The 25,284-nt window shown below is 45.2% G+C and overlaps 1 protein-coding gene across 1 annotated transcript; it reads left to right on the top strand.

Moving 5' to 3' along the window:
* Positions 1-22,643: 22,643 nt before the first annotated feature.
* ZBTB12 (zinc finger and BTB domain containing 12) lies at positions 22,644-25,284 on the top strand. The gene is made up of 2 exons (XM_086705852.1): positions 22,644-23,016; positions 23,533-25,284. The coding sequence occupies exon 2, from the start codon at positions 23,553-23,555 to the stop codon at positions 24,930-24,932; it is 1,380 nt and encodes a 459-aa protein (XP_086561978.1). The 5' UTR covers positions 22,644-23,016; positions 23,533-23,552; the 3' UTR covers positions 24,933-25,284.

The raw sequence follows: 25,284 nt of genomic DNA, 5'->3' as shown, positions 1-25,284 counted from the left end.
GAGCTGTTAGTTATCAGAACATAATGAACCCTCACCTTGACTGAATACTTAGTCCCTGAATTTGGGGTACCTTCCTTAGGCCACTGCTATGAACTGAATCACGTCACCCAAAATTCATATCCTGAAGCCCTAGCCCCAATATGACTATATTTAAAGATGATAGGGTCTATAAAGAGAATTAAGGTTATAAGACCATATGGAGCATTGATCCAATAGGATAAGTGTCTTTATTTAAAATTTTTTAAATGTTTATTCATTTTTTGAGAGAGAGGGAGACAGAGCACGAGCAGGGCAAAGACAGAGGGAAACACAGAATCCAAAGCAGGCTCCAGGCTCCGAGCTGTCAGCACAGAGCCCGATGTGAGGCTCAAACTCACAAACCACGAGATCATGACCTTAGCTGAAGTCAGACACTTAACCGACTGAGCCACCCAGGTGCCCTGGGACAAGTGTCTTTATAAGAAGAGACACCAGAGTGCTCTTTCTCTCTCTCCCTCTCTCTCCCTCCCTCACTCTTTCCCTCTTCCTCCTCCCCCTCCTTCTCTCTCTCTCCCCCTCTCTCTCTCTATCTTAGACACTTCCTTCCCATCCCCATGTGTCACAGAAGAAAGGCCACATGAAGATGACTGTCTGTAAGCCAGGAAGAGAGTCCTCGCCAGAAACCAACTATGCTGACACCCTGGTCTCAGGCTTCCAGTCTCCAGAACTGTGAGAAAATATATTTCTGTTTAAGCCACTCAGTCTAGAGTATTTTGTTATGTAACCCGAGCAGACTAACACATCCACCCAGCTCATATGTAATAGCTGCCTTTAAGTAATAGGGTGTCTTTCTTTTGTGACTTTTTCTCAGCATTTGTTAAGTTAAATAAACTTAGCAGTGTGTCAGAACCCATTATCCCTTCTTCCTTAAGTATTAAAACTTGCAAGTTTTCCACTGGACCCCTGGAGTATGCTCTTAAAGAAAGGGGTGTGTGGGCACACTGGATGGCTCAGTCAGTTGAGCATCCAACTTCAGTTCGGGTCATGATCTCATGGTTTGTGAGTTTGAGCCCCACATCAGGCTCTCTGCTGTCAGCACAAAGCTGGCTTTGGATCCTCTGTCGCCCTCTCTCTCTGCACTTCCCCCCTCCTTGGTCTTTCTCTCAAAAATAAATAAACATTTTTTTTTTTTTTACAGGATGTACTCCTCCATTTTTTCTTCTCCCCTTCCTCCTGGCTGGAATGCAGACAGATGGGTAGAAGCCAAAACAGCCACCTTAGACCACAAGATGGAAGTCACATGTTGATGATGAGAAAGAAACGGAATTAAAGAAGTTCTGCTCCCCAATCCTGCAGGCCTACCATGACTCCCCTGGATCACTTATGCTCAGCCCATGTAAGCCACTGTTGTTCTAGCCTTTGTTTTAGCAGCCAAACATGTTTCTAACTAATACACTTAGCCAGAAATCAATGTGAGAGCCAAAGGCACCACCCACAGACATGTGCTTATCAAGGTCTAATCTAAACTGCTGTACATAAAGACAGCCCAAAATGCAGTGATTTAAATAAGGTAGAAGTTTACATCTCTCCCAAATAAGAGCCTCAGTGTAAGCAGACAGGGCTGATATGGCAAGGGTGGCCTTGGCTGGCAGGGCACTGTTGCTCATCAGTATCACTCAGGATCTCAGGCTCCTTCCATCGGGTAGCTCTGCCATACCATTGAGAATTGTCCTTGTCTGCATGGTCAAAGTCTTCCAGTCCCAAGTAAGTGGAATGAAATAAAAAATGGGGGGCGGGGGGGGACACCGAGGTGGCTCAGTCAGTTAAGCGTCCGACTTTGGCTCAGGTCATTATCTCGTGGTTCGAGAGTTCGAGCCCCACATTGGACTCCATGCTGACAGTGAGGAGTCTGTTTGGGATTCTCTCTCTCTCTCCATCTGTCTCTCTGTCCCTCCCCCATTTGAACTCTCTCTCTCTCCAAATAAATAAATAAAGTAAAAAAATACTCCTAAAAAAAAAAAAGAAAAAAATAGAGGACAAGTAAGGTCATGGAAATTCACCCAACTCTTCCACTTATATTCTGTGGGCAAAAACTTGGTTATATGACAGGCTGGGAAATGTGGCCTCTAGTTTGCTTACCATGTGCACAGTTGGAACTCTACTACTATATTGGAAGAGAATGGATTTCAGGAGACAACAACATGCAAAACAGAGGAGGTCAACTATGATGGGAAACTGTTCGTGGAAACACCACATAGCCTAGTGGCAAATCAAGGCGAACAAAAAAGTGGGTCACTGGAGTTGGGTCCCTGTTCCAGTTCTCCATGAGGCCCAGTCTAGTGTGGGAGGACCATTACCTGAGAGGCTCTGGACCTGAAGACATCAGATCTTTATTCCCTTCTTTAGACTCCCAAGTAGATTTTCAGTAGATCCCCATTTGGTGAAGGTGATCCTGGCTAATCTATTTTTTGCATCATTAAAAAGCCTGGCAAATGCACTTGTTTTCACCCCAGATAGAAGGAAGGAGGTAACTAATGCTTAAAATGACAGCCCCTCCACTCCTGCCAGCGTCTTCCCTCTTGTCCAAATTTCTTCTCATCAATTCAAGGCTTCTAATACTTACTTCCAGGGAACCAATTCTAAAGGGAGGAAGCAACACACCATTCTCTGTGACTTATCTCCTATCACAGGTTAAATAAAAAGAAATGACAGGGGCACCTGGATGGCTCAGTCAATTAAGTGTCAGACTTTTGATTTAGTCTCAGGTTGTGACATCAAGCCCCCAGGTGGGCTCTGCCCTGAGCGCAGAGTCTGCTTAAGATTCAATCTCTCCCTCTCTCCCTCTCTCTCTCTCTCTCCCACACATGCATGCTCTAAATAAATAAATAAATAAATAAATAAATAAATAAATAAATAAATAAATAAATAAGAAATGATGATGTGATGTCCTTTCAAGATGCCTTACTACTCCCATGGAGAGCTCAGCTCCTTGAAAATTTCCTATAAAGAGTAAACAGGCTGGCAAACCAGGCAGGGCCCCTGTTGTGTCTTTTCTTGGCCACAGTCTATTCCTTGTCCAGTCTGGGCACTTAAACATGGATCTAACTGACATCTTAGGATCTGCCACCCTCAACCTTCCATGGTGACTGTAGTGCCAATTCTCATTTCCAGATCACCCCCTAGTTTTGGAAACTAGGCTGATTTGGCCTGATTCATAGCTACCAGGTGATTTTAGCTGTGGAGTCAATATTACTCAACATGCCTCTTTATATTTGTAGGGGATCTGTCCTTACCTCACTCACATCCTTTGGGCCCCACCATTGGGGAGGGACAATGACTTCCAATAGCAGCTCTTTGCCTGAAGGTTTCTCTGGTGTCCTGCTTCACCTGTGTATAGAAAGCTGGGAATGCCAGAGAACTAAGGCCCCCTGAAAGCCACCCTCAACCTGTGACTACAAGAAATGGGCATATAAATATCCCAGCTGGCTCGCTGCCCCCATGGGACAATTATGCTGTTCTACACAACTCCAGGGTTCCTCATTGGGGCTAATCTCCACTCATCTGCAATGGTAAATTTGCTTGTCTTTTATTGACTCCTTTCCTTCCCTATCCCACTGCCCCACTCCCCTACCCATGTTTCCTGGCACCACCTCTCAAATGCACTACTTGCCCTTGAATCCTTGTTTTGGGGGCTGCTTCTGGAGAAGACTTCATATTAACAGGACCCATTATATGCCAGACACTATTCTAAACCCGTTATATGTAGAAGCTCACTAAACCCTCACAAAAAAGCCTATGACCCAGATTCTGTTGTCATCCCCACTTTACAGATGAGGAAGCTGAGGCACAGAAATGGTTAAATGACTGGCCCCAGATTCACACAGGTGCTAAGTGGCAGAGCCAGGGTTCAAACCCAGGCAGCATGGCTCCTGAGTCCACACTCATAGCCAATGCTTCAGCGCCTCTTCCTAATACTTTCTCTGAAGTGGCTCTTCTGAGATTCCTCAATCCCCCTCCAGGGCCGTGCCCCACCCACCCCCTCGCACTGTACCTCCCCAAGTCCTCTATCTCCTGAACGCTTGCCTCTTTCTATCCCATCTCCTGGGACACCTTCTCTCTTCTCCTCCAATCCTTCATCCTTCAGGAAGCTCTCTCAGTCCTACAGATTCTTATAGGGCCCACACAGGGCATATGCCTTTTAGCTCTTTGTGTGCTCACCTCAGCCTCCCCAGAGAAAGGACACAAGGGGGTCTAATGAAACAACGAGCTCCATGAGTAACATCAAGGCTCATGGTTACACCCCAGCCTCAAGATTATACCTCAGCAGAACCTCCTCCCAGTCCTATTCTCTTTCCAACATATGCTCCTTACATGTATACAATTTCTCTGGAAAGGTACACAAAAAAACTGGATGGAAGATTTGTCTTTGGGGAGAACTGGGGGCTGGAAAATAGGGTGTGGGGCAAGGAGAGAGATTTACTCATCAGGGAATCCCCTTCATTTCTCTTTGCACTTTTTATTGGGTACATGTGGTACATATTCAAACAGATGAAGGGAAACATAGGGAGCCATGGAAGAAAGTTCTGGAACCAGGCAGGAAGATTCTTGAAGAGGGTCTCTGGGGAGTCTCAGCACCTCTTTGCATCCTCAGTCTTGTTCCCAGTATATAAAAAAAAAAAAAAGTCATTTTACAGGAAAAAATGATTTGAATATCTACCTAAATGTTCCAATACACCAAAAGAGCCACCTTGCTGTATTACTAACAGGAGACCCTTATGCACCCTCTCTGCAGACTGAAGTTTTACAAAATAAAAGAGAAAGAAAAAGAAAAAGAAAAGAGAATAATATGATGAACCTCCATGTACCTATCACCCAGCTTCAACAATCAGCAATATATGGACAATCTGTAGACCCACCCACTCCTTCTGGGATTACTTTTAAACAAACCCAAGACATTATATTACATTTCACCTGTTACTATACATAGGTATGCATCTCTACAAGATAAGTACTCCTTTTTTTGAGAATGCAACAATAATACAATTATCCCACTTTTTATTTATTTATTTTTAAATTTACATCAGTTAGTTAGCATATAGTGAATTAGTTAGCATATAGTGAAACAATGATTTCAGGAGTAGATTCCTTAATGCCCCTTACATATTTAGCCCATCACCCATCCCACAACCCCTCCAGCAACCCTCAGTTTCTTCTCCATATTTATGAGTCTCTTCTGTTTTGTCCCCCTCCCTGTTTTTATATTATTTTTGTTTCCCTTCCCTTATGTTCATCTTTTCTGTGTCTTAAAGTCCTCATATGAGTGAAGTTATATGATTTTTGTCTTTCTCTGACTGACTAATTTCACTTCGCATAATACCCTCCAGTTCCACCCGCGTAGTTGCAAATGGCAAGATTTCATTCTTTTTGATTGCCGAGTAATACTCCATTGTATGTATATACCACATCTTCTTTATCCATTCATCCATTGATGGACATGTGGGCTCTTTCCATACTTTGGCTATTGTTGATAGTGCTGCTATAAACATGGGGGTGCATGTGTCCCTTCAAAACAGCACAACTGTATCCCGTGGATAAATGCCTAGTAGTGCAATTGCTGGGTCGTAGGGTAGTTCTATTTTTAGTTTTTTGAGGAACCTCCATACTGTTTTCCAGAGTGGATGCAACAGCTTGCATTGTCACCAACAATGCAAAAGATATCCTCTTTCTCCGCATCCTCGCCAACATCTGTTGTTGCTTGAGTTGTTAATGTTAGCCATTCTGACAGGTGTCAGGTGGTATCTCATTGTGGTTTTGATTTGTATTTCCCTGATGATGAGTGATGTTGAGCATGTTTTCATGTGTCGGTTGGCCATCTGGATGTCTTCCTTGGAGAAGTGTCTATTCATGTCTTTCGCCCATTTCTTCACTGGATTATTTGTTTTTTGGGTGTTGAGTTTGATAAGTTCTTTATCGATTTTGGATACTAACCCTTTATCTGATATGTCATTTGCAAATATCTTCTCCCATTCTGTCGGCTGTCTTTTAGTTTTGCTGATTGTTTCCTTTGCTGTGCAGAATCTTTTTATTTTGATGAATATTTATTTTGATGAAATATGAATATTTTGATGAATATTTATTTTGATGGGGTCCCAGCAGTTCATTTTTGCTTTTGTTTCCCTTGCCTCCGGAGATGTGTTGAGTAACAAGTTGCTGTAGGCAAGATCAAAGAGGTTTTTGCCTGCTTTCTCCTCAAGGATTTTGATGGCTTCCTGTCTTACATTGAGGTTTTTCATCCTTTTTGAGTTTATTTTTGTGTATGGTGTAAGAAAGTGGTCCAGGTTCATTCTTCTGCATGTCGCTGTCCAGTTTTCCCAGCACCACTTGCTGAAGAGACTGTCTTTATTCCATTGGATGTTCTTTCCTGCTTTGTCAAAGATGAGTTGGCCATACATTTGTAGGTCCATTTCTGGATTCTCTATTCTGTTACATTGATCTGAGTGTCTGTTCTTGTGCCAGTACCATACTGTCTGGATGATTACAGCTTTGTAGTATAGCTTGAAGTCTGGGATTGTGATGCCTCCAATTATCCCACTTTTTAAAAAATTAGCAATATCTATTTTTAAAATTTTTTACTGTGGTAAAATGTACATAACAAAATTTACCATCTTAATCATCTTTAAGTTACAGTTCAGTGGTAATAAATACATCCATATAGTATTTTGACATCACCAACCAAAAGGAGTTGGAACAGAGTCATAAGGGAGCAGTCTGTATGTTATTGAAATTAAGCTGGTATAAATTCAAATTAGTGTTATAACTTTAGGGTATTAAAAGTATCCCCATGCTGGGGTGCCTGGGAGGCTCAGTCAGTTGGGCATCCGACTTCAGCTCAGTTTATGATCTTGTGGTTTATGAGTTTGAGCCCTGCGTCAGGCTCTGTGCTGACAGCTCAGAGCCTGGAGCCTGCTTCAGATTTTGTGTCTCATTCTCTCTCAGCCCCTCCCCACTTGTGCTCTGTCTCTCAAAAATAAGTAAATGTAAAAAAAAATTTTTTAAGTAATCCCATGGTAACCACAAAGAAAATAACTCTAAAATATACATAAGAGGAAATAAAGTAATTTAAAATGTTTCACTATGAAAACATCAACTAAACACAAAAGAAGACAGTAATGCAAGAAATGAAGGACAAATAAAGTTATAAGGCATACAGATAAGAAAAAACAAGGGATACCTGGGTGGGTCAGTGAGTGAAGAGGTCAATTCTCGGTTTCGGCTGAGGTCATGATCTCATGGTTCGTGAGTTCAAGCACCATATCCAGATCCATGTTGACAGTGTGGAGCCTGCTTGGGATTCTCTCTCCCTCACTCTCTTCCCCTCCCTGCTTGTGCTCTCTCTCTCAAAATAAAGAAATAAACTTTTTAAAAAAACTTTAAAAAAAAAAGAAAAATAGCAAAATGACAGAAGTCCCTCCTTATCAGTAATTACTTTAAATGTAAATGGATTAAACTCACCAATCAAAATACAGAGACTGGCAGACCGGATTTAAAAAAATACAGGGGCACCTGGGTGGCTCAACTGGTTAAGCGTCTGACCCTTGATTTCGGCTCAGGTCATGACCTCACAGTGGTTTGTGAGTTCAAGCCCCACATCAAGCCCCACATCGGGCTCTGAGCTGACAGTTGCAGTCTGCTTGGGATTCTCTCTCTCTCCCTCTCTCTCTGACCCTCCCCCACTTGCTCTCTCTCTCAAAATAAGTAAGTAAACCTTAAAAAAATGTTTGGCCGCCTTGGTGGCTCAGTCAGTTGAGGGTCCAACTTCAGCTCAAGTCATGATCTCACAGTTCGTGGGTTTAAGCCCCATGTCAGGCTTTGCACTGACAGCATGGAGCCTGCTTTGGATTCTCTGTCTCCCCCCCTCTGCTCCTCCCCTGCTTGTGCTCGCTCTCAAAAATAAATAAATAAATAAATAAACAAACATTAAAAAAACTTTAAGACTATTTTAAAAATCAAAAGATAAATTTAAAAAGTTTACAAGAGACAAAGAAGGACATTACACATAAATACAAGGTTCGATACAGCAAAGACATATAACAATCAGAACATTTACACACCTAATTACAGACCAACAAAATATATGAAGCAAAAAGGGTCAAAATTGAAGGGAGAAAGGCAGGTCTACAGTCACAGCAGGAGATGTCAACAACCAATTCTTAACAATAAACAGAACAACCAGACAAAAAGTAAGTGAGAACACAAAGGACTTAAACAACACAACAAGCCAACTAGATCTAACAGACACGATGTACAGAACACTACCCAACAGCAACAGCACACACACCCTTCTCCAGTGCACATGGGACATTTTCCAGGATACACCATGTGTTAGGCCATAAATTATATCTCAATAGATTCCAAAGGTAGATACCACACACAGTATCTTCTCCAATCACAATAGGATGAAGTTAGCAACCAACAACAAAAGTAAAACTGGAAAACTCATAACTTTGTGGAAACTGAACAACACACTTTTAAACAACCAATGGATCAAAGAAGAAATCACAAGGGAAATTAGAAAATACTTAAAGATGGATGAAAATGAAGACACGACATACCAAAACTTATGGGATGCAGCAAAAGCAGTAGTAAGAGGGAAATGTATAAACACTTACATTTAAAAAACAAGTTCTCAAATCAACAACCTGCATTTACAGCTAAAGGAACTAGAAAAAGGACAAACTAAACCCAAAGCTAGCAGAAGGAAGGAAGTAATAAAGATCAGAGCAGAGATAAATAAAATAGAAACTAGAAAAACAATAGAGAAAATCGATGAAACCAAAAGTTGTTCTTTTGAAAAGACCAACAAAATTGATAGCCTTTAGCTAGCCAGACTAAGAAAAAAAGGGAAGACAAAAATTACTAGAATCATAAATGAAATTGGGGACGTTATTCCTGATTCTACAGAAATAAAAAGGATTGTAAGTAAGTACTGTGAGCAACCATGTTAGCAAATTGGAAAACCTACATGAAATGATCAAATCTATTTTTAATAACATGTGACTCTTCACCTTTGACACACTACTTGCATTATCTTTTCTTTATTGAGATATAACACACATAAAGTGCACAGTCTTATGTGTACAACTTATTGACTTTTTACACGGATTGTCACTCGAGTAACCACAACTCATATCAAGATATGGAACTGAGGCACCTGAGTGGCTCAGTCAGTTGAGTGTCCAACTTTGGCTCAGGTCATGATCTCGCAGTTCCTGAATTTGAGCCCCCATCAGGCTCGCTGCTGTCAGCACAGAGCCCAACTTTGGATTCTCTGCCCCTCTCCTGCTTGTGCTCTCTCTCACTCTCTCTCAAAAATAAATAAATATTAAGGAAAAAAAGATATGGAACATTTCCCACCCCACAAGTTTCTCTTATGCCCTTTCCAGCCATTTCCCACCCTCTCCCCAAAATTTAATTTTAAAACATAATTTCATTATAAATTTTTTATGTAAAAGCTCAAGTCTTTTAGTTCCCTTAAAACATTTCTTTCTACTTTTCGGCCTCTCCCAAATGAAATGCCTCTTTTGAACATTTTTTATAAAATGTTTAATTGTTCTCTGAATTAGAATTTTATTCCACATTTTAGAGTATATGGAATAACAGAACAAAGGATCTGGATTCTTTACAAATAACTGTCATGAAAAGATGGAAGAGGACTGTTACAGACTGAAAGAATTAAGGGTCATATCACCCAAATGCAATGTGTGACCCTTGCTTAGATCCTGATTCTAACAAATCAACTGTAAAAGGACATTTCTGAGACTCAGGAAAATTTGAACATAGAGAGGCCATAGCAGATGATATTATGGATTATGGTTCATTTTGTTAGGTATGATCATTGGGGTGATGTTGTCTTAAAATTCTTTTGATGTTAAGTATACAAACAGTGGTATATACAGATGAACTGATATGAAGTCTGGCATTTGCTTTAAAATCCTCCAGTGGAAGGGGAAGGCCAGATGAAGCAAGGCTGGAAAACTGTCAAAAATGATTAAAGCTGAGTTATCTGCAGGTTATTCTACCTGCTTTTGTGTATGTTTGAAAGTTTCCATAATACAAAGTTAAAATATAAAAAAATTTAACCCCCTTTGACCACTCAGATCAAACAAATAAAAAGACTAGGTAAGATACAAAGACCCTGCCACAATAAGCACTGTCAAAAATATCAAAAATAAATAAATAATAAAGCTCAGGGAACGTATTGAATCATCTTGCAAGTTACACCTACCACTGAAATTAATAAATGAGCCATTCATACATTAGTCTTTCATGAGTGTTATTAGCATGAGTCAGTTCTTTGGAGCCCAGTCATATCTGCATTTTTAAAATCCCATTTCTGAGATAGACCTTTTTGAAATGACCAAATGAAGGTAGAGCCACCCTGTCAGAGCACCTATTATACTTGCTCAGATGACATGCTACCATCTTTCTATACATTACCACAAAACCTACCTCATAAGGTTGCTGTATTAAATGAGGGTAAGTAGGGGCGCCTGGGTGGCGCAGTCGGTTAAGCGTCCGACTTCAGCCAGGTCACGATCTCGCGGTCCGTGAGTTCGAGCCCCGCGTCGGGCTCTGGGCTGATGGCTCAGAGCCTGGAGCCTGTTTCCAATTCTGTGTCTCCCTCTCTCTCTGCCCCTCCCCCGTTCATGCTCTGTCTCTCTCTGTCCCAAAAATAAATAAAAACGTTGGAAAAAAAAAAATTAAATGAGGGTAAGTTACATAAATTAGCACCTAGCATAGCAACTGACAGGAAGCACTAATTCAATAAACATTAGGCCACTTCCTGGGTAGCAGCCACTTCCTGGGTCCTGTATCTTCTCTGCCCCTCTCTGATTTCAGCTATGGCTGATGTGGACAGATCTTTGGAGCTCAGACTCACCTTGTGCTAAATCATCCCAACCTGGGCCCTTTCCAGGGCCTCAGTGCCCAGTGGGCAAGCACAAATGGGAAAGGCAGGGAAAGTAATGCCCCAGAGCCAACCTGCAATCAATCAGAGAATGGAACTGGTGGCTAAATGCTCCTGTCTCCTGTCCTTCCAGTGGGCAATTTCCAGAGACATTCTGTTTCTCTCTTCAGAAAGTTCCAGTGGAATCAAATTTCCATCTCACACAACAGTAACTTCGCTATTATCCCCTAAATTGGCTTTTCCTTCTTCATGATATCACACAGCCTCACTTCTGCTTTCTGGAATCACCTAAATTAACTGCCTACACCTACATCTCAGCCTCTGCTTTCAGGGTCACAAAAATTGTCCCTTTCCCCGTTCACCTCTCCCATAATCCATTGCTCTCCTTTCACTGGCTTTCCTCAACCAACACACCAGGTCAAACCTGGACTGTAACATTAACACAGAGAATTACAATCCATTGGTTTACTGGTCTCTCCCCATTACTGGAACACCAACTGGTCAAGGGCAGGGACCCTGTGATACGCTTGGGATCCCCAGTGTCCAGTAGGAGAGAAGGAAGCAGGTAAGCACTGCACCAAGCTGTGGTAGTCATTAAGGCTGTTCACCAATTTTCCTATTTTCTGCCTTCTTCCAGGCACATGGTAGGATTGAATTTCTCAGCACTCTTGAAGTTAAGTATAGCCAAATAGCTTGCTCTCCCCAGTGAAATGTGAGCATAAGCCTTGTGTGTTGTTCTTTCCAGACAGGAGTGCTAATTGCCAATGCAACCGGAGATACTGAAGCACCTTCTTTGGGTGGAGCCTTTTTTAGCCTGGATCCCCAAGTGATTACAGTGATCAGAGGCCCCCTAACCCCACCCCACTGGCCCAAAAGGTAACATGAATGAGTAACAAAACTGTTGTGTTAAGCTACTGAGATTGTGGTGGTCTTTGTTACTGCAGCATTATTTAGCCATTCTGACTGATACAAGCTGAGATAAGAGTGCATCTGAAGTTCACAGACAGGCAAAGAGGAAGGTATCAGATCTCTCAGAGGTTCAGAAAAGTTTCTTAAAGAAACTGGAGATAAGCTTTAAAAGATGAATATATTCAGGGGGGCCTGGATGGCTCAGTCAGTTGAGTGTCCAACTTTGGCTCAGGTCATGATCTCACAGTTTGTGGGTTCGAGCCTCGTGTTGGGCTCTGTGCTGACAGCTCAGAGCCTGGAGCCTGCTTCGGATTCTGTGTCTCCTTCTCTCTCTGTCCCTCCCCCACTTGTGCTCTGTCTCTCAAAAATAAATAAATATTAAAAAAAATTTTTTAGGGGCGCCTGGGTGGCACAGTCGGTTAAGCGTCCGACTTCAGCCAGGTCATGATCTCACGGTCCGTGAGTTCGAGCCCCGCGTCAGGCTCTGGGCTGATGGCTCGGAGCCTGTTTCCGATTCTGTGCCTCCCTCTCTCTCTGCCCCTCCCCCATTCATGCTCTGTCTCTCTCTGTCCCAAAAATAAATAAAAACGCTGAAAAAAAAATTAAAAAAAAATTTTTTTTAAAGATGAATATATTCAACTACCCAACAAGGAAGAGAGAGGGCAGTCCAGGCAAAGCGATCTGCGTGAGTAACCGGTTGGAGTCTGGAACCCCAGAGTACAGTTAGGGAACTGCAGGACGTTTAGGAAGTTTTAGGGTGAGAGAGGGAAGGGGAGGCCACAGTAAGATGAGACCGTGGAGGAGAGCATGCCCTATGCAGGAGCCAGGTTGGTACCCTGTAAGGCAATTAGTTCTATGGCATTTTAGATAAAGGAAGTGATAGGATTTCATCTGCATTTCAAAAATATTATTCTGGAAACAGTATAGATGGTGAATTGGAAGGCCAGTTAGGAGACATTTATAATCCTTGCAAGAGACAAGGGCCTAAACAGAAGCAGAGAAGTGGGGAAGGAGAGCCAGGACAAGTGAGGAAAAGACCCCGGAGGCCCCTCTGCGCTCTCCGCTGAGCTCCGTGGACACCCAGCTGCCTGCATCTCTGCACTTACCCCAGCATACTCTGACTTAACCGTAGTCTTTTTGAGGGTAGGAAATGTCTTTTTGGTTTTTTACAAATTAACATTTTATTATTCAATTTAAAGGGCAGTGAAATATTAGAGAGGTTTTAGCTTCCTGGGAAACCAACAAGAGAAGCAAAATGTGTCCAATAAACAGATACAGGTTTTTAGCTACTAAAGAGATAGGTTTCTTTTTCAAGAATTATTATTTGACAGGACAATTTTCTGTATTAAAATGATTATTCACTACTAAATCAATTTATTTCTCATTTCTTTAGAAGTTTTTTTAAGCAGTAAAATACACATAACATTTACCATCTTAACCATTTTCAAGTGTACAATTCAGTGGCATTAAATACATTTATAATGTCATGCATCATCACCACCATCCATCTCCATAATTCATTTCATCTTGTAAAACTGAAACTCTATACCCATTAAACACTAACTCCTTGTTCCCCGCCCCCACCCCAGCCCTGGTATCTGGTATCCCCCTGGTACCCTGCTTTTTCTGTCTCTATAATTTTTACTGCTCTAAGTATCTCATATAAATGGAATCATACAGTATTTGTCCTTCTGCGTCTGGCTAATTTCCCTTAGCACAGGGTCCTTAAGTTCATCCATGTTGTAGCCTGTGTCAGAATTTCCATCTTTTTTAAGACTAATAGTCTATTGTATGTGTACCCACATTTTGCTTATCCAGTCATCTGGTGATGGGCATTTGGGTTGTTTTTAGCTACTGTGAGTAATGTTGCTGTGAATATGGATGTACTACTATCTCTCTGCTTTCAATTCTTTTGGCTGTATACCCAGAAGTGGAGTTTCTGAATCATATGGTAATTTTATTTTTATTTTTATTTTATTTTTGAGAGAGAGAGAGAGAGAGCAAGGGAGGGGTAAAGAAAGAGGAGAGAGAATCCCAAGCAGGCTCTGCCACTGTAAGTGCAGAGCCCATTGCAGGGTTCAAACTCACAAACTGCGTGATCATGACCTGAGCTGAAATTCAAGAGTCAGCCACTTAATCAATTGAGCCACCCAGGTGCCCCAGTAATTCTATTTTTAATTTTTTTGAGGAAACACCGTACCGTTTTCATAGTGGCTGTCCCATTTTATATTCCCATTAACAAGGGTTTCAGCAAATGTGTCTTACTCTCCTTTGAACCACCAGCACTAGCTCACCATTGGGACATTGTAGAAACTTATATACTTATTAAATGGATGGGGAAAGGATTTGGTGGCTAACTATATATGAGGGATGAAGTGCAAAGAGAAGTCCATATTGAATCCCAGGTTTTAGCTTGGCTGATAAGATGGATGGTGACACCTATAGGAGAAGAAATGGGTTTGGGGAGAAAGAGAACAGATTCTATCCAGGACACACCGTGCTTTAAGTACCTTTATAACACTCAGGAGGAAACAGATGTTCTAGACTGGAAACAGGAGGCAGGTCTGGTGGGAGACAGAAACATGAGAATCTGTATCAGTCCAGGTTCTCCAGAGCAGCAGAAACATAAATACATAGAGACTTATTTTAAGGAAATGGTTCATGCAATTATGGGGACTGCTGAGTCCAAAATCCATAAGGCAGGCCAGCAGGCTGGAAACTCAGGGAAGAATTGATGTTGTGGTCTTGAGTTGGAATTTGTAGACCAGGCTGGCAGGCTGGAAACTGAAGCAGGATTTTTATGTTATAGTCTCGAAGCAGAATTCCTTCTCTGGGAAACCTTGGTTTTTTTGCTCCTAAGGCCTTCAACTGATTAGTTGACGTCCACCCACATTATCAAGGATAATCTCCTTTACTCAGAGTCAACTGAGTGTAGATGTTAATCATATTTACAAAATATCTTCACAGAAATATCCAGATTAGTGTTTGACTAAACAATTGGATACTGTGGCCCACCCAAGTTGACGCATACAACTAACCATCACAGAGTCATCAAGGTGGTAACCAACCTCTTAAAAGCACAAGGTATCACCCAGGGAGAACAAGATAAAGGCCAAGGACCCCAATAGTAAAAAGATGGACAAAGGAAGAAGAGCGAGGGGTTGCAGAGGAGGCTGAGGTTGTAGAAGGAAGGGAACCCAAAGAAAGAGGTGTCAGAAACCGAAGGAAGGCAATGTATCAAACAAGCATGGTCAAATGTGCCACTGGCTGCAGAAGGCAGCCTCTAGGATGGAGAGTATGTGCTGATTAATGGCATATACACAGTGATGCTTTATTTTAAATAGCATGAATATTGGGGCGCCTGGGTGGCTCAGTCGGTTAAGCGGCCGACTTCGGCTCAGGTCATGATCTCACCGTCCGTGAGTTCGAGCCCCGCGTTGGGCTCTGTGCTGACCGCTCAGAACCTGCAGCCTGTTTCAGATTCTGTGTCTCCCTCTCTCTGCCCCTCCCCTGTTCATGCTCTGTCTCTCTCTGTCTCAAAAATAAATAAACGTTAAAAAAATATACATATGTGTGCATCTAAAGGCTTTTTTTTTAGTAAGCTCTACACCCAACATACAGCCTGAAGAGTCGCACACTCTACCGAATGAGCCAGCCAGGTGCCCCAATCTGAAGACATTTTATCAAGAAAGTAAAAAAGACAACCTACAGAATGGGAGAAAATATTTGTAAATCATATATCCTGTAAGGATCTAGTATGCAGAATATATAAAGAACCCTTACAACTCCACAACAAAAAGGCAAACAACTCAATTTGAAAATGGTAAAAGGACTTGAACAGATATTTCCCAGAGAAGATATACAAGTGGCACCAACAACCACATGAAAAGATACTCAATATCGTTAGTCATTAGGGAAATGCAAATCAAAACCACAACGAGATACCACTTCACCCACTAGGAAGTGACACCTAGGATGTGGAGAGAATGGAACCGTCATACAATGTGCTGGTGGGAATATAAAATGATTCAACAGCTGTGGAAAACTGTTTGATGGTTCCTCAAAAGCTATACATAGAATTACCATATTACCCAGAAATTCAACTCCTAGGTACATACCCCAAAAAATTAAAAACAGGCACTCAACAAATACATGTGCATAACAGCACTATCCACGATCACCAAAAGGTGGAAACAGCTCAAACGTCCATCAACAGAGGAATGAACAAATTGTGGTCTATACATATACTGGAGTATCAGTCAGCCGTAAAAAGGAATGAAGTACTGGGGCGCCTGAGTGGCTCAGTTGGTTAAGCGTCCAACTTCAACTCAGGTCATGATCTCACAGTTTGTGAGTTCAAGCCCCGCATCGGGCTCTGTGCTGACAGCTCGGAGCCTGAAGCCTGCTTCTGGTTCTGTGTCTCCCTCTCTCTCTGCCCCTCCCCTGCTCATGCTCTGTCTCTGTCTCAAAAATAAATAAACATTAAAAAAAAAAAAAAGGAATGAAGTACTGATACATGCTACAACATGGATGAACTCAAAAGGCATTATGCCAGGGGCGCCTGGGTGCCTCAGTTGGTTAAGCGTCTGACTCTTGATTTTAGCTCAGGTCATGATCTCATGGCTCATGAGTTCAAGCCCCACATCAGGCTCTGCACTGACAGTGTGGAATCTCCTTGGGATTTTCTCTCTCACTTTCTCTCTTCCCATTCCCAGCTCACATGCGCTCTCTCTCTCTCTCTCTCTCTCTCTCTCTCTCTCTCTCTCTCAAAATAAATAAACTTTTAAAAAACCAAATTATACCAAAAAAAAAAAAAAAGGTATTATGCATGTGAGAGAAGCCAGACATAGGGCCACATACTGTAGGATTCCACTTATACAAAATATCCAGAATAGATCATTCCACAGAAACAGAACACATATTGGTGGTTTCTGGAAGCTGGAGGAAGGAGGGAAGCAACTGTTTAATGGGTACAAGGTTTCTTTTGGGGTGATAAAAATGTTTTGGAATGAGACAAAAGTGGATAGAAGTTGGGGTTGCACAACACTGTGAATGTACTAAATGCCACTGAATTTTTCACCTCAAAATGGTTAATTGTATGTTATGTAGATTTCACCTCAATAATAAAAAGGATAAAATAATAACGTAACTTTGTTGAAATACAGAGAAAGTAGCTGACTTGTAGAATGATGTCACTAGGTCACTCACTTTCTCAGAACCAACATAGATTTTGGAATTGTCCCTTTTGGTGCCCTGGTGTTTTCACCCTCCTGATTCCCCCTGGGGCCTAGTTTCTGTGGTAAGGGAGAGTTGGGCAAGGGGATGGGGACACGTGTTTCTCCTTCACAGGGGCCTCTTCAGGTCCATCAGCACCCCTATCCCTTTTGGGAGAGTCCGATCTGAGAAGGGTTCCCTTACATCTATCCAGGTCCACCTACCCCCTGGACAGTCCTCTTGCAGTACAGGGATACACGTTCCTAGTTTGAAGCCTGCTGCCCTGGAGAAGCTTACATGTCATACCCAGAAAAGACTAAAAGAGGGCTCACAGCAGCATTGTAGTAATAACCACCAATTTAAATAACACAAATGCTCATCAACAGGACAAAGGATTAACTAGGTGTAAGCACCCAATAGAAAGAAGATTACAACTCAGGGCGCCTGGGTGGCGCAGTCGTTAAGCATCCGACTTCAGCCAGGTCACGATCTCGTGGTCCGTGAGTTCGAGCCCTGCGTCAGGCTCTGGGCTGATGGCTTGGAGCCTGGAGCCTGTTTCCGATTCTGTGTCTCCCTCTCTCTCTGCCCCTCCCCTGTTCATGCTCTGTCTCTCTGTGTCCCAAAAATAAATAAAAACGTTGAAAAAAAATTTTTTTTTAAATAAAAAAAAAAGAAAAAAAAAGAAAGAAGATTACAACTCAACAAAGTCAGAACGAGTTAAAAAACACATAAACTACGATTCCATCTATGTGAAGATCTAACACACAAAGCTAAACAGCATGCTATTTAGGAACACCTACAACGTGCACAAAGGAAATTTCAAGACAAGAAATGGATCTATATTTGAGAAATTCAGAGTAGTGGTCACCCTGCAGGAAGGGAGAGGGATGCAGTCAGTGTGGAACCCAAGAGACATCTAAGGTCCTGGGAATTTCTTTCTGTTTGTTTGTTTGTTTGTTTGTTTGTTTGTTTGTTTTGAGAGAGAAAGAACAAGAGCAGGGAAGGGGGGGAGAGAAAGAGACAGAGAGAGAGAGAGAGAGAGAGAGAGAGAGAGAGAGAGAGAGAGAATCCCAAGCAGGCTCTGCCTCACCAGCGCAGAGCCAGACTCCAGGCTGGAACCCATGAACCTGGAGATCATGACCTGAGCCAAAATCAGGAGTCAAACGCTTAACCAACTGACCCACCCAGGTGTCCCCTGGAATTTATTTCTTAAGCTACGGTCAGATACCCAAATATTTTGTTTCATTTGTCTTTATATGTGCTCATTTTATACGCTCTTCAATGTGTATAATGTCTTCACAATACAGGTTCTTAGGAGAGAGAATGAGCATGAAGCGAGTCAAGGAGAGTAAACAATCGCAATGCTGGCTGCGCTGGGAAGGGGAGGGTGGAGTGTGGTGGCAGCCAAGAGAGGGATCAAGCTGAAGAAAGATTTTTTTCTCTTAAGACAGCAAAGATGTGTCTGGGTTTAAAGTAAAGGGGCAAGTATAAAGCCCAGGAGGGCAAGAAACAGAAGGCAAGATTAAGAGTGGGATATAGGAGGGAAGGGAGGGCTTTCAACAGGCTCTGACGTTAAGGAAAGGGGAATAAGGATGAAGAAAGGCATGTTTGGGGTGTGAAGGAGAGCACTCCAGTCTGCTGAGAGAAGGGGATTGATCAGGAGAGGGGTAGGGGACTCAGGAGAGTGGGCAGGTAGGAAGGGCATCGTGGTGGGGGAAGGGGCTCTTCCAGGTACATAAAGCATCCCCCCCCCCCCCCCCGGAACCTAACTGAAGGGTGCCGCTAAAGTCAGAGCAGCTGAGTGCTGCATGTGAGAAAGGGAAGGAGGGGACGTAACAGAAAGGGGGAGATGCTCAAGATGCCCAGAGGCCTCATGGGGAGTGGGGCAGTCTGTACCCTTTTACACTTTTTGAATTTGTGGTCTTTGGGGTGTTTTATTTGTTTAGTTGGTTGGTTGTTTTGTTGGGGGGGTTGGCTTGGGTTGGTTTGGTTTGGTTTTTGGCTTTGTTTTTGGAAGGAAGAAAAATCGGCTATTTATTGGTGTGGTGCCACCCAGGAGAATGGGGAGCTAGTGCTTAACGTCCTAAATTCCCCGTTGGCTTACAAGCAGGGGTTCTTAAAGGGTAAAAGTTCAGGGTAAGGGTCTTAGGGTCTTGGATCATGCCAATTGATCGACTGTAATATTTCCTTTCTTGACCATCTTCTCCCTCTCGGCATCTCCTTGTCAGGTTTTGTTGTGAGTGCAGTGAGGTGGTCGCTCTGCTGCAGGGGCTTGGCTGTTCCTCTTTAGGGGCCTGGAACTGCAAGACCTTCTCAGCAGATTGTGCTCAGTGATATCATCTCTAGAGTACAAAGGCAGAAGTTGTATATCCCAGGACTATTCCTAAGCTGCAAACTATTATTATTTCTTTTCTTGTACACGTGGCACGTTATGTTTGACATCTCAGGCAGAACAGCACCCCACAGACTTCTCAGGAGGCAACATGATGTTACTTCCTAAGGCAAGTTTACAGGTTTCTTTAATAGTAACCAAGAGCTCTGTGACTGGTCAGAGGCAGCTATGTCTAAATTGAGGGAGCTTTGAGGGATAGGGACAATGACTGCTCTAGCTACTTCCTGCTGAGGAGGGGTGGAGGTCAGGATCATAGGGAATGAAAGTGTTTTGCTCCTGGGGCATCTGAATGGCTTAGTTGGTTAAGCATCCGACTTCGGCTCAGGTCATGATCTCAAGGTCCGTGATTTTGAGCCCCGCATCAGGCTCTGTGCTGACAGCTCACAGCCTAGAACCTGCTTCAGATTGTGTCTTCCTCTCTCTCTGCCCCTCCCCTGTTCACGCTGTCTCTGTCTCTCAAAAATAAATAAACATTTAAAAATTTAATAAAAAAAAGAAAGTGTTTTGCTCCTAACTGTAAGTACTCTGGTGCCTGGCCTAACTTCAAAGCTTTGGACAACCATTAATTAGTTTCTGCTTTTGCTGCCTTGAGCAGCATCTCATGCCACATTTATGAGTAGATAAATCATTAAAAGGATAGCCAAGATAGATAATCCCGCTTGGGTTAATGCCCAGGGTATTGATCGAATTCCTTAAGGAATCCAGAAAAACAGACCAGAATACCAATCCCATTTTGTTCCTGGGACTTCGGTAGGAATCTGTTGCAGCCAAATGTCTTGTCCTCTAATCTCGTCAAGGTGGGTTTCTACTTTTTGTTGAGCTATTACTTGAACCGTTTCGCTGGCCAAAATTCCCAAGGCGATAGAAAGATTTTTGATCATGTGCTCTGAGCCCTTATTCCCCACCAAGGTAAAAATGCTCTCCCAAAGGAATATCAAATGTATTATCTTGATAATCAAGCAAGGAATCCCCATTTCGTATTGATTCCCTTTCTTGTTCAATAAATACACTTTTTGAATTCTGAACCATGCAAGTAATTCTAAGAAAACATAAAATACACTGGACCATTTTTGTTTTTTAATTGGGGTATGGATTGGGTCATTTGCATGGACACCGGCAGGCCTGAGGCAGGTACCACAGGCCTGGAAGTAGCTCAGACAACAGGAGAGGTAGGTAGCAGCCGAGCAGGACTCAGGGTTCCTACAGCGAGGGCAAGAGCTGAGTGTGGGTCAAAGAAAGAAAAAGAAGTTGGAGGTTTTATTGTTATACAGGAAAAGTTGTACAAGCCTATGGATTAAAAGTCCAGACTAACTTCCCTCCTCCTTTCCTACTGGTAGCTCAAGGAATATAAATTTTTCCAGTCTAGGCTACGCAGAATGCAAAAGTACATCCACTGCCAAAGCTACTTGGAATGTCTCAGAGAAATGTGTAACTCTTCCTGTTTGGGATTATCTAGACCACTGTTTGCCTCCATCAGTAACCAAGAATGGTGCTGTAAGCCATGAGCTAGCTAGTCCTAGACCACTTTCCCCAGATGTACACAAAAAATACACATACCTCGAGGCGCCTGAATGGCTCAGTTGGTTGAGCATGTGACTCTTGATCTTAGCTCAGGTCATGATCCCAGGGTCATGGGATTGAGCCCTGCATCAGGCTCTGCACTGACAGCGTGGAGCCTGCTTGGGATTCTCCCTCCTCCCTCTCTCTCTCTCTCTCAATAAATAAACTTAAAAAAAAAAAAAAAGGAGTGGAATATAGCTTTGAGCCTAGGTGTGTCTGACACAAAAGCCAAAGTTCTTTCTCAGATTCATATGGCCTGACTACAAAGGAGAGTTCTACAAACAGGGCATTTTAGAATAAAGAGAACTGAGTGCAGGCATAAAAGGCAGAGAATTTAAAAGGGAAAGGCAGAGTCAAGCACCACCTAAACACTGCCCCCACTCTCCCACTCAAGGGTGTCCCTTTGAGTTCAGGAATTCAGTTTAAGTCAGGAACAAACTTTTTATGGGTGGATGCTGGCTGAACTGAAGAGGAATGACTTCAGCAGTCAGTCATTTATTGCATACCTTTTATTTGCAAAATATAACCCATGACATAATTCCTGCAATCAAGAAGTTTACGATCTATGAAGGAAGCCAGAGGTCGAACCCATTATATAACAGGCAGTTTCATCAGAATTGATGCTAAGAAAAATGCTCTAGTCTCCTGGAGTATGTGATAAACCAATCCAATCAGTGGGAAGCAGAGGCTTTTTCACCTGGACTTCAATGGGTAGGGAAGTGAGAGTGCAAGAAAGAGGGGGGCAGTCCTTGAGGTGCTAATAAATGCTGTTGGTAAATCTGTGGAGACTGCAGGTTAGTTTGCGAGTGACACAGAAAGAGAAGAGAGAGGTGCAGAGTTGATGGGAGGTTTTGTTTAAGGCGGTGGAGCTCTAACCTTGCCAGTCCCTTGGAGGAGCAGGGAAGGGATTAGAAGGACGGCTGCAGTTGGAAAGATTAAAGACGGTAAAATCACACTGACATAAATAATCGCATAATTAGAAAAATTAATACTTGAGCTAATTACACAGTAGGGGTGAAATGGGCGAGGTCATCGACAATACATAAAAGTGGAAGACGTTTGCCTTGGCAAGAAGTGGGATCAATTCTGAGAATGGAGGGGAAGGTCGGGTGGGTGTGATGTTACACGACTGTGAGACGAAGGAAAGTTGAGAACACTGCATTGTTTCAGTAGGAAGTTAAATAATCTTTTGGGCCAGGAGGGCTAGAGTGGTCACTAACTTCAGAAGAGTTGAAAAAGTCTTGAAGTGTGGCTGGAGAAACTATGAACATACCAAAGAGGATGCACGCGTGGGCAACAGCGACCAACAGCTCCGATAGCCGCGGCGCGGTCTGGGTTCCCGGGAAGGGCTGCGGTTGCAACCCTGTCCTGCTCGGCACAGCTGGGCCAGAGCGGCGCTACCACAGGGAGCAGGTGGCAGCACTGTCTGCTGGAGCTGGGCTGGCGGGGAGCGCGGGCGGGGGCGCGCTCTGCGGGGCGCAGAGCGGACGGCGCCCCAGGCAGCCGGGAACGGGGGGCGGGCCCGAGCAAGCGGGCCTCCGCGCGGCTCTTGGCACGCACGCGCAGACGTGCCGCGGGGCCCGGAGGCACAGAGGAGGGGGAGCGAGAAAGGGGGGTGTGGAACGTATTTCCGCTCTGGCGGACAAATAATACCGGCCAAAGGGGAGGCCAGGCCATCCGGCCCTTTAACCGCGTGGGGGGGGGCTGGTGAAGAAAGGGGGGTCTGGAAGGGGCGAATCCTGCTCCTTTAATTCCCTCCCCTCTTCCTCCTCCCCGAGTTCTCGCCGACGCCGAGGCGCGCGGGGCCTGGAACACACTGCACGAGCCGCCCCCGCCCCTCCCTCCTTACGCCCACGCGGAGCTGGCCCCGCGCGCGCGCCTCGTGCACCCCCGCGCCTGCGCGCTGCCCAGGCTCTGCCCGTGTTTGGGGGCGCTGCCGACCCTGGGGGGGTGGGGGAGATAGGGGGGGAAAAAACAGCGCGCGGAACCGGGCCAGGTGAGAGGCGCGTGCACTCAGGGTCGTGGGGCTTGGGGGGGCGTGCCACGGAGCTCTGAACGTGGGGGGGGCGTGCACGAAGCGTGCAGGCGGCGGGGGGAGGACGTGAAAGGCGCGTGCAAACGTGCAAAGGGGGGGCGGAGGAATGAAGCAGCGGGGAAAGGGGGCGGGGTGAGAAAAGGCTGCAGCCCGGGCCACCCCGGAGCCCAGAGCCCCAGGCCTCTGCTCCAGGTTTCTCCAGCCTTACCCTTGGGCGCGCGGGCTCGCCCCATCCTCGCGGGCGGTCCGGCGTGGGGGGGGGGGGGGTGTGGACGCCGCTGCCCCGCCCCCGGGAACCACGCCTCCGTTCTCTCGGAGGGAGAGCGCTTCCCCAGGGACTGGGGAAACTGAGGAAGGGGCCTGAAGACTGGGAGATCTGAAGCTGGGATGCTGGGCAAGAATGGGAGCGAGGGGCCTGGAGCCTTGGCTTAGGTGAACCAGAGACCTTTGTCTCTGACCGGTTTCCTTCCCAACCAGGGTTGCCCACCCCCGCCACAATGGCCTCTGGGGTGGAAGTCCTGCGCTTCCAGCTGCCGGGCCACGAGGCCGCTACCCTGCGGAACATGAACCAGCTCCGCGCAGAGGAGCGGTTTTGCGACGTGACAATTGTGGCCGACAGCCTCAAGTTTCGTGGCCACAAGGTCATCCTGGCCGCCTGCTCGCCTTTCCTGCGGGACCAGTTCCTACTGAACCCCAGTTCTGAGCTGCAGGTCTCACTGATGCACAGTGCACGCATCGTGGCCGACCTGCTCCTGTCCTGCTACACGGGCGCTCTGGAATTCGCCGTCAGGGACATCGTCAACTACCTGACGGCTGCCTCTTACCTGCAGATGGAGCACGTGGTGGAGAAATGCAGGAACGCCCTCAGCCAGTTCATTGAGCCCAAAATAGGCCTCAAAGAGGATGGGGTCAGCGATGCCAGCCTTGTGAGCAGTGTCAGTGCCACCAAATCCCTGCTCCCTCCTGCTAGGACCCCAAAGCCAGCCCCCAAGCCCCCACCCCCACCCCCTTTGCCCCCTCCACTCCTACGGCCTGTGAAACTGGAGTTCCCTCTGGATGAGGATCTGGAGCTGAAGGCCGAGGAAGAAGATGAGGACGAGGACGAGGACGTGTCTGACATCTGCATTGTCAAAGTGGAGTCAGCCCTGGAGGTGGCACACCGGCTCAAACCTCCCGGAGGTTTGGGAGGAGGCCTGAGCATCGGAGGCTCGGTGGGCAGCCACCTTGGGGAGCTGGCCCAGAGCAGCGTGCCCCCCAGCACTGTGGCCCCACCACAGGGTGTAGTGAAAGCCTGCTATAGCCTGTCCGAGGACGCAGAAGGGGAGGGTTTGCTGTTGATCCCTGGAGGCAGAGCCAGCGTGGGGGCCACCTCGGGCCTGGTGGAGGCAGCAGCGGTGGCCATGGCTGCCCGGGGGGCGGGGGGCAGCCTGGGGGCAGGGAGCAGCCGGGGACCCCTGCCCGGGGGCTTTTCCAGTGGAAACCCCCTAAAGAACATCAAGTGCACCAAGTGCCCGGAAGTGTTCCAGGGCGTGGAGAAGCTGGTCTTCCACATGCGGGCGCAGCACTTCATCTTCATGTGCCCACGCTGCGGCAAGCAGTTCAACCACAGCAGCAACCTCAACCGCCACATGAACGTGCACCGCGGCGTCAAGTCGCACTCGTGTGGCATCTGCGGCAAGTGCTTCACACAGAAGTCCACGCTGCACGACCACCTCAACCTACACTCTGGAGCGAGGCCCTATCGCTGCTCCTACTGCGACGTGCGCTTCGCTCACAAGCCTGCCATTAGGCGGCACCTCAAGGAGCAGCATGGCAAGACAACGGCAGAGAACGTGTTGGAGGCCAGTGTGGCAGAGATCAACGTCCTCATCCGCTAGTGGGGCAGGCTCGGGGGCCAGGAGGCGGGGGTCCCTGGGCTGAAGGGAGCTCCCTGGCCCAGGAGAATAGGTAGGGGGGTGGGAGGGTCGGGAACAGGCAGGTACGTGGGGAACCTGAGCGGATATATCCTGAGGGAGGGGCTGAAGATTTCTTGGAGAGAGGACCCCTGCCTTTTCAGAAAAAAAAGAATGGAGAGGGAGAGGGTTCTTTGAGAAGACCAAGAGAATATGGGCTCCCAGAGAAAGATTTTCTTCTCTTAGACGTGCATGGATATGTGGAGGGAGGGAAAGGGTCTTATGGAATGAGGAAAAAAAAAAAAAAAAAGACAAAAATGCTTTATTCCTGGTTAAG

The sequence above is a fragment of the Puma concolor genome, chromosome B2, assembly GCF_028749965.1.
Source record: "Puma concolor isolate L17-30 chromosome B2, mPumCon1.1.hap2, whole genome shotgun sequence".
NCBI lineage: Eukaryota > Metazoa > Chordata > Mammalia > Carnivora > Felidae > Puma > Puma concolor.
This window is presented reverse-complemented; position numbering and strand designations above follow the sequence as displayed.

Excerpts from the sequence above, each read along its gene's own strand:
- ZBTB12 (XM_086705852.1), top strand. The coding sequence starts at position 23,553 with ATGGCCTCTGGGGTGGAAGTCCTGCGCTTCCAGCTGCCGGGCCACGAG.